This window comes from Arabidopsis lyrata (assembly GCF_000004255.2).
Source record: "Arabidopsis lyrata subsp. lyrata unplaced genomic scaffold ARALYscaffold_1, whole genome shotgun sequence".
Lineage (NCBI taxonomy): Eukaryota > Viridiplantae > Streptophyta > Magnoliopsida > Brassicales > Brassicaceae > Arabidopsis > Arabidopsis lyrata.
Genome location: NW_003302555.1, coordinates 17726155 through 17738970, shown reverse-complemented (window position 1 = coordinate 17738970; position 12816 = coordinate 17726155). Strand labels below are relative to the sequence as shown.

General features: G+C 34.1%; 2 protein-coding genes across 2 annotated transcripts; one reads left to right on the top strand and one right to left on the bottom strand.

The window, feature by feature from the left end:
- The first annotated feature begins 5684 nt into the window (after window positions 1–5684).
- LOC9327271 (ethylene-responsive transcription factor ERF055) lies at window positions 5685–7527 on the top strand. The gene has a single exon (XM_021014435.1). It carries the CDS (start codon window positions 6354–6356, stop codon window positions 7302–7304), a length of 951 nt encoding a protein of 316 aa, XP_020870094.1. The 5' UTR covers window positions 5685–6353; the 3' UTR covers window positions 7305–7527.
- Window positions 7528–8974: 1447 nt separating this feature from the next.
- On the bottom strand, window positions 8975–12777 carry LOC9329970 (endoplasmic reticulum-Golgi intermediate compartment protein 3). Its single transcript, XM_002891162.2, has 13 exons — window positions 12265–12777; window positions 12077–12150; window positions 11887–11970; window positions 11715–11795; window positions 10928–11008; window positions 10608–10700; window positions 10160–10339; window positions 10007–10074; window positions 9879–9930; window positions 9738–9791; window positions 9560–9652; window positions 9409–9475; window positions 8975–9288 (listed from the first exon to the last, which is right to left on the bottom strand). The coding sequence occupies exons 1-13, from the start codon at window positions 12404–12406 to the stop codon at window positions 9197–9199; spliced, it is 1161 nt and encodes a 386-aa protein (XP_002891208.1). The 5' UTR covers window positions 12407–12777; the 3' UTR covers window positions 8975–9196.
- Between the last annotated feature and the right edge of the window lie 39 nt (window positions 12778–12816).

The window sequence follows — 12816 nt, the reverse complement described above, 5'->3', positions numbered from 1 at the left end:
GTATCATTTTAATTCAAAATACTATGCCTTAAAAGATTTATCAATGGAGGATTTTAATATTGAATTTGAAATTTCATAAGAAAATCAAATACAAATTTAAAGATTTAGTTTTGTTATAATATTTTCATAAATTTTGAAATATAAAACAAAATTTTATTTCACAATTTCTGAAAAACGATATTAGATATTAACAAATATTTATATTTACTATGAAATAAACTCAAATAATAATAAATTTAAAATAAGTATCATCATGGCCTTCGTTTAGAGCAAGTTTCGGAAATATCTAAACAATACATTGTACATATTAATTTCCAAATTATTTTGCGTTTTTTTTTCAACCGAATCTTCCTTAAATAAATCCCTAAAATATTGCACGAAATAATGTAAACTAAATATATATTTTGTATTCAAAACAATTATGCAGCAATAGCATATCCCTTTTAGAGATGTATCTCAAATTTTTATTTTTAGTCCAAAACTCAAATTAATTATGATTAAACAATGAAAAGAATAATATGCATAATTTAGCTAAGGAAAGAAACATTAATAAAAATTTTAAAATATATTTGTTATTTTAACAACATATATATTAATCTGCAAAACTCACAGTATGTATTGTATGGTATTTAAAGGTAAGCAAACAAGAATTTGGTTTATGAATTTAATGGAATGAAATGAAAATAGGAATTACGAGACGGGACGAGATGAGAACATAAATTAAAAATCAAACTAAATATCCAACTGGTATGTGTTCGGCTTATGAGCACTATATAAAATAAATTTGTTTACACACATAATTCTGTACGTACGTTTTCATTTACACATATTCTATTTATGCCGGATACGGGACCGTCATATATTTATTTCACGTATACGAGACGGGTTATGGAACGAAGAATTTATGACAGATACAGGACGGGATAGGTTTCCCGTTCCAATATAGTTATGCCTAGCTAATATACATGAAATAACCAAACTAAAACCGAATCCATATCCTATATAACACATGTAATCAAACTGTTAGAAATGTTTTGATTAGTTTAGAAAATAAAAACCGTAACATCATTTAACTTTTGCAACTAAATTATATCTTAATTATTTCTTAAATATAATTTCACACGTACGTGTAGGTCCGAATCTTAAAATATAACTATGCACTAACGCAACTGAATTTCGTTCATTACTCTAACTATATAATATTTATACTATTATGAAGTCTAACACAACAAAATATTTTATATTTTTAAAATCTATATAAAAATTTATATATATAAAGATATCTCTGCACATACGTGTGAATTCAGATCTAATACACTAAAATATATATCATAGAAACAACAAATAATCTATATTGAATTAAAATTTGTTAGAAAATTTTTTAAAATATGAAAGCCCGCACGTATGTGCGGGTCAGGATCTAGTTCTCTTTTACTTTAGATTCGTTTAGTAGTCAATTAGTTGCTTTCTTTCATGATTACATGTTAAAATTATACTAAGAAAGCTTTTTTCGCAAAAAAGAATAAACAAACATTTATTTTCACTAAACCTTATGTGTTTAACACTGTTAAAATTCATAAGGGGCCACGTGGTCAGTGGAAAAAAAGATCTTAAAGTTCATTAGTAACGGGTAAAAGTTGTGTGACACATTTGACTTATAATTAAATACAAATAACGCGTTTTTGGTCTTCACCAATTTACCACCAAACCCAATGAAAAAAAAAAAGAGAGAGAGTGTCGACGTTGGAATTCTAAATTATCAAATAAATACGTGTTTCTTCAAAATTATACATAACCCACGCTATGTACTTACTTACTTCAATCGCATAGAAAGAAATTGATTTCCCTCTCGAATGTTCAAACTTCAAACCATAGAAAGGTAAAGATAACTTATAATATTAGTCACTAATTGCGTTTAGCAATGAATAAAGATGCCAATTATGATCGTATCTCCATCATCTAATAAATAATGAAGAATAAGTCCTTGGTTATATATCATATAATACAATGTAGAAAACTTTGATATTGGTGTTGGGGCCTCCCGTCCAACACGGTCCAAGAATCATGTTCAATTAACACTAATTCTCCTTTCACCCAAAATTTTCCATATCTCATGATCATGATTGTCTTTTCACTTTAATTTTTTTTTTTTTTTTTTTGAATGAATGTTAAATTTTATTCATCAGAAAAACATTTGTTACAACAAGTGTGGCTTAGTTGAAAAGAAATATAGAGTTTATGATGTATACATTAAATTCGAGAAGAGAACCAAAGCATGAGGAGGTCCTCATATTTTCCTGTCTCCATGTTTCAAAGATTGCTTATGCGATTGCGGATTGTTTTATCCAAGAAAATAGGAACCAAACTCGTAATGCAATTGAAAGATGTTAGCAGAGCTGAAACCTAAGTAGTGTTTCAACAAGATCGTTATATGAACAAGATTACAAGGGAATTCGACATCAAAAGGGCAAAGACAACCATGAGTTCAGTAAAAACAAGAGTTAAGGAAAAATCAACTCCTAGCAGAAAATGTTCCTTAATTCTATTACTATTTTTAAGAATTACGGCAGCAAGCTAGCTGACTATTTTTCGAGAACAAAACTGCCTCTTTTTTTTTTAGTTTTTGAATTAATGTTATATACACGTACATATATCATAAGGAATAAAAAGTTTTAGAGAAACAATTTTGAGGTTAGAATGAAATGGTGTGTACCGCTTTAACTAAAATTGAACATATATATAAAGAAGAGCACCAACATTTTATGAGAAACTATAAATCTCTTAATATTCATATAGATTTTATTTTATCCTTTCATTTTTATTTTTATTTTTATTTTGGCTACCTTTCACACTTTAATCATTGTATCATTCCTCTCACATGTTAGTACCGCTTTAAAGCATGCTGGTACTTTAGAATGTTGATAATATTGTCCACTTTTCGTATACTTTTTTTTTTATTATCGGTTATAAACAAATGTGGTACTTCTCTTACCACAAAAGTTAGAGAATACCAATCACACTAAAGGGTATCTTCCCTTTAGTAGGATATCTTCTACTAAAGGGTGTAATGTCATAATAATAGTTAAGTTATAGGGGAAATGTAAATATTTTGTGTAAGTTAAAAGGATATCTAAGCAAAAGAAAAGAGAGAGTGAATTGATTTCGAGGCCAAGCGTGAGTCTTCTTGATTTCGAGACGACGCCAACGTAAAGTCCAATTCCCCACTTGCAGCAAATTGCGCCTGAGATCATGTGATGCTTTCGCCTCACGTGACTCTTCTATCTTTGCAACTTAATTATCACTTAAATCATGTGTTGAAGAAGGTATGTATTATTCCATTTATTAAATTAAATTATCACTTAATTATCACCGTTGTAGTTATTCCAACGGTATTTGTTGACGGTTGGAGGCTTGGAGCATTAAGCCATTAAAAATCTAAAATTATCAAATGTAGTTACAATCAAAATTACCGAATTGAAGGTAAATAAAACACCTTTTAGAAAACTTAAGATTACTTATGTTAAGATCAAAAGGGTTAGTGCCTATTAAAAGAATATAAGTATTGCTAGAAGTAGAGTTGGGCACAAGGCAATTTTATTTGCTAATTTGAACATTCGCGACCCGACTTGCTTTGTATAAGTATTTGCACAAGACAAAATTTATGATAATTTAAAGACTATTAATCTACTATAATAATTTAAGCATTAGTAATTTAATGACAAGTAACGAGTATCAAATAAATTTTAGCAAGTAAAAAGTAACGGGCCGAACAAGTAATATGATATTCCCTCCGTTTCATAATATAAGTCATTTTAGCTTTAAACACGCAGATTAAGAAGATCTACTTTTAAAAAGTTCAGCCAATCATAAAAGAGACTGCATAATATAAATAATTATAAAATATTAAAGTAATATATAAAGTGCATAGAATCTTGAAAACGACTTATATTATGAATCAAAAATTTTTCTCCAAAACGACTTATATTATGAAACGGAGGGAGTATATTTTTTTTATTTGTTACTTGAACTTACAAATTACAAGTAATCTAATTTGCTAACTTGTTACACGATTTGTCTAAAACAAATATTTGTTTTTTCAAACCAGATTCGAGGCAAGTAGCAGATACAAGCCGGATAACAAGTAATTGTATGCCCTAACTAGAAGACCTCCGCCAAATATTTATCAAATCAACTCGTCCTTCTTACTCATAACATCATCCATTTAATTGGAAGAAAATCCAAATGTAAAACGTTTATGAGTAGTCGTTCTTACATTTGTCTTAAAACGATATTCTTAACGGCCAAATACCTCCAAAATGAACCACACAAAAAAAAACACAATATCAATCGCCTCAATGACAAATCAAATTCAATGAAAGCTAAAGAGTAATACTACAAAACCTTTTAAAAAGTATGTGAAATGGTTTGCTGGCTTTAGAACACTATTTTTCTAGTTTAAAAACGTATTCAAAATCAGAATAACACGAACTATTTAACATATTCAGAATTGGATATTATATAGATATATATATACTAGCATGAAAATTGGTCTTAAATGTTTTTGATATATCTATTTGTACAAATGTAGTAACTTAATCCTATAATAGAAGTACAAATAGAAGTACTTAAGATTACTTTTATTTTTTCTCCCAACTAATTTTCTACGACTGTGGCCAAAAAAAAAAATAAAAAATAAATGAAACGTTAACACCGCAAAAATGGCAGAGAAATGAGAATAGATGCCAAATAGAAAATTTTGCGGCCAAGTGGTGGCACTAAAGACATGTGACCTGGTTTCATTGGCTATGCCCTAATGTACCTTTAACTTCTGTTCTGCATGGAATCTTCAGTCTCCACGAGTCCAAGTGCCCTGTGCGAATGTTAAAGTTTTAACTCAAACTAATGATATGTTTCCAAAATAACCGTACGTTCTACTTATTTTTACGCAAGCCCGCAAGTTTAGATTTGATATGCTTCTTCCTAGACCAGCTCTGCCCACAGTATTCGCTAGTCTAACAAGACTAGCTAATGGTCTTCCAAGAAGTACATATTTAACCGTAGATATGTATATGTGGGTTTTGACCCAAAACATTTTTTTTTTTTTTTTGACATTTTTGGATCGACAAGGCCCGATCCATAGTCAATCCTTACTACGCGGGATAACGCGACTTAGTGGAGTCGAACTCCGGCGGGAAGGCGGAGTCAAATGGACTTAACCACTTGACTAAAGGCACATCCCCACCCAAAACATTTATCATAACTATTCTTTGCAACATTTCTCTAGTTAAAACATTTTTTTTTATAACTCAAGTGATCCTAAAGACTTTCTAGGCCCAAAGACTAATCCTTGGGCCCGGAAAAACTATGTTAGAATTCGAACCCCGGTGGCCAATGCTACTCGAACCCAGGTAGCAGAGACTTTTCTCTCCTTTACCACTGGACCAAGGCGACTTGGTTTACAACATTTATATTCAATTTCTATTTTTTTTTTTTGTCAACAGCTTTTAATTTCTTTTATCCAGATCATTTAATACTTCTATTTTTAATATATTCAAATATGTATCTTATATAGAGGGAGTCAAATACATTATTTTAGGATTATTGATGTATAAACAATATTTTAATACTTCTTCATTGAACGAGCCCTCTATATAAACGGTGAGAGTTGGGTGGGTATCTCCAAGGTGAGGTTGAGAGCATCTTCCAAAAGAGAGAGAGAGTGTGTGTGAGAGAGTGAGTGTGGGTGAGAGAAAAAAAAAAAGATTGAGAGATTAAATTTTGAGTGAAATTAGGGTTTATCTCTCTTCTTGTTTTCTTTGCTTCGTTTCATCTTCAAACCAAAAATATAATCTCTTCCCTGTCCTGTTTAATCATCTGTCGTCTTTCTTGGGAAAACACAAATCACGATTTTCTTATGAAGTGTTGCTTTACGAGTTTATATTTTGCCAAAACTCATCTAAAACGACAAACTTTTGTTTAAAATTTGTATTTGAAAGTGGTTTCAAGAAAACGAGATCCATCATTCATTGTTTTCCAAAAAATATTATGAATTTTTCTGTCAATTAATATTCTTTAATTTTATTCTTTTACAGAGTTGATCAACTTCATGGGCATTTTTTAGTTCCCTCAAGTTTTGATCCTCTTTTTTAATTTATTTTTTGTTGATAAATTTGTTTTAGTTTTGATCTATGGAGGTTGCTTATTTCAAACCTCGTTGATCAATTTTATTTCTGTAAAAAACTAAAAACCAGTCTTTGAATTTTTTCTAAAAAGACAGGTTTTATTTAATATTTTTTATTTATTAATCTTGTATTTTTTGTAGTATATTTTTTTTTGTATTTCAGGGAACTCCGATGGCAGATTTCTTCGGCGGTGGCCATGGCGGCGAGCTTATGGAAGCACTTCAACCTTTTTACAAAAGTGCTTCCACGTCTGCCTCAGATTCTGCGTTTGCGTCCTCAAACGATGCGTTTGCGTCTGCGCCAAACGACCCATTTTCTTCTTCCTCTTACTATAATCCTCATGCATCTTTCTTCCCTTCACATTCCACAACCTCTTACCCGGATCTTTATTCCGGATCCATGACCTATCCATCATTCGGGTCGGATCTTCAACAACCCGATTCTCTTGAACAAAACTACCAGTCTCAGTTCCATTACCAAAACAATATCACTTACTCTCATCAAGAAAACACTTGTATGCTAAACTTTATTGACCCGAGCCAACCAGGTTTTCTAACCCAACCTGGTCCGGCCTCGGGTTCGGTTTCAAAGCCCGCCAAACTCTATCGAGGAGTGAGGCAAAGGCACTGGGGAAAATGGGTCGCGGAGATCCGTTTACCCAGGAACCGAACCCGACTCTGGCTAGGAACATTCGACACGGCTGAAGAAGCCGCGTTGGCTTATGATCGCGCCGCGTTCAAGCTTCGTGGTGACTCGGCTCGGCTTAATTTTCCAGCTCTCCGTTACCAAACTGGCTCGTCTCCGGGGGATTCCGGCGAATACGGACCTATTCAAGCTGCCGTTGACGCCAAGCTGGAAGCCATATTAGCCGAGCCGAAGAATCAGCCGGGCAAAACAGAGAGGCCATCGAGGAAACGAGCTAAAGCCGCGGCTTCTTCGGCTGAGCAGCCGGCAGCGCCACAACAACATTCCGGGTCCGGTGAAAGTGACGGGTCGGGTTCGCCGACGTCGGATGTTATGGTGCAGGAGATGTGCGAAGAGCCGGAGATGCCGTGGAATGAAAATTTCATGCTCGGCAAGTGTCCTTCTTATGAGATTGATTGGGCTTCAATTTTATCATGAAAAACTAGGATTCTATTCATTTTTATTTATTTTAATTCAATATGTTTTGTATTTTGTTCTTAAAATTTAGTGTTATTTAGCTGTGCTTAAAATTTGTAATTTAGCATTTTGTATGAATGTAATGCAAGTGTGTAAATTATGGACAGCTTAAGCTTTTTTGTTCATGCCGTACTATGTAGATCTCTCTTCTTTTCTCTTAATTGAAATGAATTTGGTTAGTATATCTTCTTTTCTCATTTTTTCATTAGTATTGCTACACATAGAAATAAAAGTTAATTATAGAGAGAGTACCTTTTCGGAAATGTATTGTGATAATAGAACTTACAAAAACGAAAAGATATTGTAAAACATTAGGATCGTGAAATTCCATTATGCGACAGGACCATTGCGCTTAGCTTAGAAATGACTAAAAAGTAAATTAGCCTAAAAGGGAACCATATAGAGTCCAATTTCGAAGAAGTACTCAAAAAAGAAACACAAGAGTGGAAGAAAAGGACCCTTTAAGTGAAACTTTAGGTGGTATCAAATGATAAACCTCATGCAAAGTTAAACCTACGTTGACAGCTTTCCCATACTTTCTCTTTAGAATAGACGGAGTTTTAGATGATAATTAAAATTTTTATCAACCAATTTAGTTTTAAAACACAAGATTAGAATTTTCTTTTCCCAAATACGGTGACAAAAGTTAGTTTTAAAGAGCAAACTTTGTCAAAAGAGAAAGGAAGACTTGGATAATAAAAATGTCCCTGCTAATAGAGAAACAAGGGGCCAAAACAAAGGAAAATAGAGGGTTACTAGTTTTTTTAATGATTTTTGGTTTTTGTTTATGGAAAAATCTAATTTTTCACCATTCAAAATTTTAAAAAGTTAGATTCCTTAAAATTTAGGTAAACTAATTTTTGAGTGGTTTCTCCAAGATTTAAAAAGAAACTAAAAACCATAATTTTTGTGGAAAACTTCCTTTTTCAACGAGATTATATTTCATTTTGGATTTTTTAATCTTTTTTTAATTAATTTTTATATTTATAGCAAAAAACCAAAAACTAAGAATCAAAAACCAAAATCTAAAACCTAAAAACCACTTAAAAACTAGTAAACATTCAGAGCCAGAATTTGAGTATCAGTTTGGGTTCGGATCGAATATTTTGGATTTCGGGTAATTCGATACTATGACTCGAGGTATCATTCAGGTATTTTAAAACTTTGGTTCATGTTCAGGTTCGGTACCCTTCGTGTTCAGGTCGGTTCGGATAGTTTGAATAGATCTCAGGTATATTCGGATGCCACGTTCGGTTCTTGGATATTATCCTATTCAAACCGATATCCGAAGTATCTGAAGACAAGACCCAATCGGATATTTTAGAAGATGGAAAACCAACCCGAACTGCTTTTTCAGTTTGGTTCTGGTTCAAATCTTTCAATTCGGGTAATTTGCGGAGAGCTTGTGTCAAGTTTAAACAAATCATGAAATTGCAATAAAAACGAATAGATTCACTAATAACGATTTTTGGTATTATAAGCGTTTTTTATGGAGATTGTTTTGTTCTTTTTCCATTCATTGAATCCATACACTAGATTCAAAAATAGACTCAAACTTAACTTTAGATTCAAAACCCATGATATCTTCAAAAGACAAAAAGTCAAGAGACGATAATTGTAACGCACGCATGGAGCTGTCAACAGCTGGATTGATACAACCCAAGACTTATCCTTCAATTTTCATTAAAAGAGTGTAACGTACCAATGTATATATTTTATATAGTCAGCTTAACAAAAAGAATTAAATAAATGATACCATATTACATTTTGACGCGTTGGGGTATGAATCGTATTATCCGCAAAACAAAAAAAGAGAGAGACCAAACCCCAAAAGGTAAGCAAAAAGTAAGGGATCAGCTAAATTTACCAATTTCCATCTTCTTCTTGATAGCTTTTTGACCATGGTATATAAACGCGTCTATTATCCCGGATACTGTAAAAACACCTGCCATTTTTACATGTTTTGTTTCGGATTTTAATCATGCACATCAACGAACAAGTGTTCTTATTGTATATAGAGAGATTATAGTGAGTTCTTATGGTATATAAGAGATTAGAGATGTACCTCCGACTATGGCGCAAACATTTGTCAAGAAGTGCAAGAACGATATGTGTTCCTCCGTAAATGTTACCTGCCGAAACAACACATCAATATTAGGATTATGAATATACTTTTTCGTTCTCTAGAGTTGGAGTTCAAACACAAACACACTTACCTTGATAGGAGAAAGATCATAGAAGAAGAAAACTCCGGGTAAGGATTGCAGCTGACCCGCTTCTGAGCTCTTTACGTGTTCGGTCACCGAGAACTGCCCATTTTACTTTTAAGTTAAGATCATAGGAGGATGAGAATGAATGGATAATAAGGTCTAACAATTAAGAGCCTCGCCTCACCTGATTTGATTGAATTGTGTGTCCTCTGATATCTGTGTATACTGTTGGTACAACCTTTTGAAAGCAGACAAACCAGAATAGAGTCAACACGGGTATTTTAAAGACGAATATAGTCAATATAATGTTTCTCTTGGAACAAACCTTGATGAAGTATTGGTACATAGCATTAGGTGTGTCTTGGCTCCACTCGACTCTGCAATTATAAGTACGTAAGAGAGTATGACAAAATAAATAGTGTGTGAATCGAAGAGACCAGAATGGCCATTTACTTGTCAAGAGGGTTAACGACACCAGGAAAGTAGTCCCCATAAGTCAGTCTATTGATCTTGTGACTTATCTGCAGGGAGACACAACATATTGAATTATATAAAATTAGAAGCATAACGAATGAATTGAAGTCAATAGGACAAGTCCTTTCTTACGTTAAAACTGTCTTTCTGAAAAGCAAGAAGATCATGAACGTGCACGCCCGACTGATGAAAGCTTTTCCCAGGAGCAAAGTGGAAATTCCCAGCCACCTTATTTACCTCCAAGAACCCATAGATATTACACCCTTCACCTTCTTCATCCTTTACTCTCTGTAGAAAACCTTCTCGTTTACACTGAATCAGAAAAAGATAAGTGAAACGTATTTTAGCTCATAGTTGGAAGATAGAAACTCCCCGAAGCATATAAATTTCAGTTTAGAGCCTCACAAGTGCATACAAAATAAACAAATGCTCACAAGCCTTTGAGACTCTAACAGAGCAGAAGAGGAAGACGGAAAAAGAAAGCAAGAAAATGAAACTAAACTTGCTATTACCGTCTACCGCAATGAAACACTGATGCCAGAAATTTAAAAGGCGAAGAACCTATTTCTCAGCAAATTACCTGGTCAATCAAATCTGGATTTGTAACTCCCCAACCTTTCTTTCTATATGCTTCACGAACATCCTCACATGAATTGCAGCAGTCATGCTCTTCCTGTAAGCAAAACAACATTCGTCACATGAAAGCTCAAAGATAGAGGAAAGCCAGACTGAAAAAGCAGCATCAACTATCCTGAAATGCTAAGTATATGTTATACAGAAAACAAGATCCGCTGTGGCATCTGTTTTTGTTTAAACCATTATGACCTCTTGACTAGCACTAAACAATCAAGAGTAATCTGAATGTAATGCTCCATAAAGACAGAAAGATAACACAATTACCGCTTCAGCACCGTAGCAAGAACCACAGTAAGTCTCGTTATGTTCCAGCCTACCACCATGTTTCTGCAGTGGTTTTTCAATCTGCACAAGCACAAAAAAAGAATGAGACTTTACAAGGCAGGAAGCACGGGTACTTCTATTTGGTAGCCGTCCCCGTACCAGGGACGTTGAAACGGGGACAGTATGGGGACGGCTCCGAAATGTCCCCAAGACGTTTCCAGCAAGACGGGACAGCAAGCAATTATGGAGACGAAAGGGTTGGGACTATTAGACCCCTAGTGTTTTAATAGCATCTCTAGATGCTTCGGAGGAAGATAACATCGAAATTTTGATATTTGCATCCATTTCATTTCATTCCGAGCACTATTATCAAAAGCATACTTTCATCTCTTCACGTTTCTTCTACTTTCTAAGCGCTTTTTGCCGCTCTCCTTTTTCCATTAGCTTTTCTAATCACCTCTCACTGAAGGTATGGGTACCTTTTCTTATATGTTTATTGAAGTACCCATGCCGTACCCGTATCTATGAAATTTTACTTTGCCGTTTCCCGTCCCCCGTTTCCGTATCCGTTTCTAGTATCTAGTTCCCGTACCCGTTTCAGTGCTACTAAAAACAAACCGGTTTCAGATCTTGACTCTATCTATTCAATTTTCCATTTGCCTGCAGCTTAATCCTAGCCTAATGACTATAGAATCCAGAATATATAATGACAAGTATGCCAAAACAGTTTCAATCTTCCATTTAAAAAATCATTGATAATCCAGTCCAGAAAGACAAAAGAGCAAACCTTAGTAGCGCCTATTCCGTCCTGTCTTGCTTCTATAGTGTTGCCATTAGAATCTAATCTTCTCTTTATGATATCATGTTTCTGTAATTCACACATATAACAAGCTTATATCATGTTTCAAGCATAAAAACTAAGAGTCACTAAACTAATACAATAGAGAATTCAAACATACCACGTCAAGATGCAGCTCTCCACTAATATCCATAGCATCAACACTAAGAATCGAACATGCTAGAGCAGGAAAAGTTATATCAAACTGCACAATCAATGAAACTAATAAGAGATCTAATCCAATATAAACACTAAACAAGTCAAAATCACTATGAAAAAACTGAAATAAGAGAGATCAAGCATAACATTACATTGATACGTAACGTCTCTCCCCTTGAAGTATCTACTATAAGCTTCGTCTCTGTGACTGTATGAAGATAAAGACCTAAACAACAAAATCAAAGAATTTCAAAATCGAAACTCCGACATGGAAGCTTAAAGATGCAAATTCATGGAAAATTCACAAAATTGGAAGCGAAATTTAGAGGTTTAAACGTACGGAGCTCGGAGAAGAAGAGAAGAAACATAACAACGGAGGAGAGGAGAGTGATAACGCCGCCGGATAATGTACGGCTGTAGAAATCTTCATTGATCTTAGGATATGCATCTAGATTCCGCAGTTTATTCAAGATCCCGGCCATTTAAACACCTCAGGGGACGAGATTCGCAGATTCAGTTCACCAGATTGAAATCCAGCACCGAACCTTAGCCGGCGCAAATACGATTAGGTGGGATGTCCGGAGATAAAATCAGACGAGAGAAACGTCGTCGGAGGCGAAATTCTTCCGACGATGCGTGAATAGATCTCGGAGAGAGTGATCGATGAGATCTTTGAGTCGTTCTTCTTCTTCTTCTTCTCCGTCTCGTTTATTCTCCGTCGGACGGAGCAGCGTTTTACTGTCTACGTAAACCCGTTCGTGTTTGCCGTCTTTCTCTTCTGGAGTAAACGATGTCGTTTCAGTTTCTCGTTGATTCATGATTAAAATTGTTAGCTTGTAGCAGGCTAGGCCCAAATTTGGTCCATGAACAAAACAAAATGGATACTAAAAAC

What these genes read in the sequence shown, in the direction of transcription:
- LOC9329970 (XM_002891162.2), bottom strand. Translation starts at nt 12,406, where the DNA reads ATGGCCGGGATCTTGAATAAACTGCGGAATCTAGATGCATATCCTAAG. An exon ending in TTCAGAAAGACAGTTTTAAC is followed by an intron (nt 10,075 to 10,159) that starts GTAAGAAAGGAC and finishes GTCTCCCTGCAG; the next exon opens with ATAAGTCACAAGATCAATAG. An exon ending in TGTTTGCGCCATAGTCGGAG is followed by an intron (nt 9,289 to 9,408) that starts GTACATCTCTAA and finishes TAAAAATGGCAG; the next exon opens with GTGTTTTTACAGTATCCGGG.
- LOC9327271 (XM_021014435.1), top strand. Translation starts at nt 6,354, where the DNA reads ATGGCAGATTTCTTCGGCGGTGGCCATGGCGGCGAGCTTATGGAAGCA.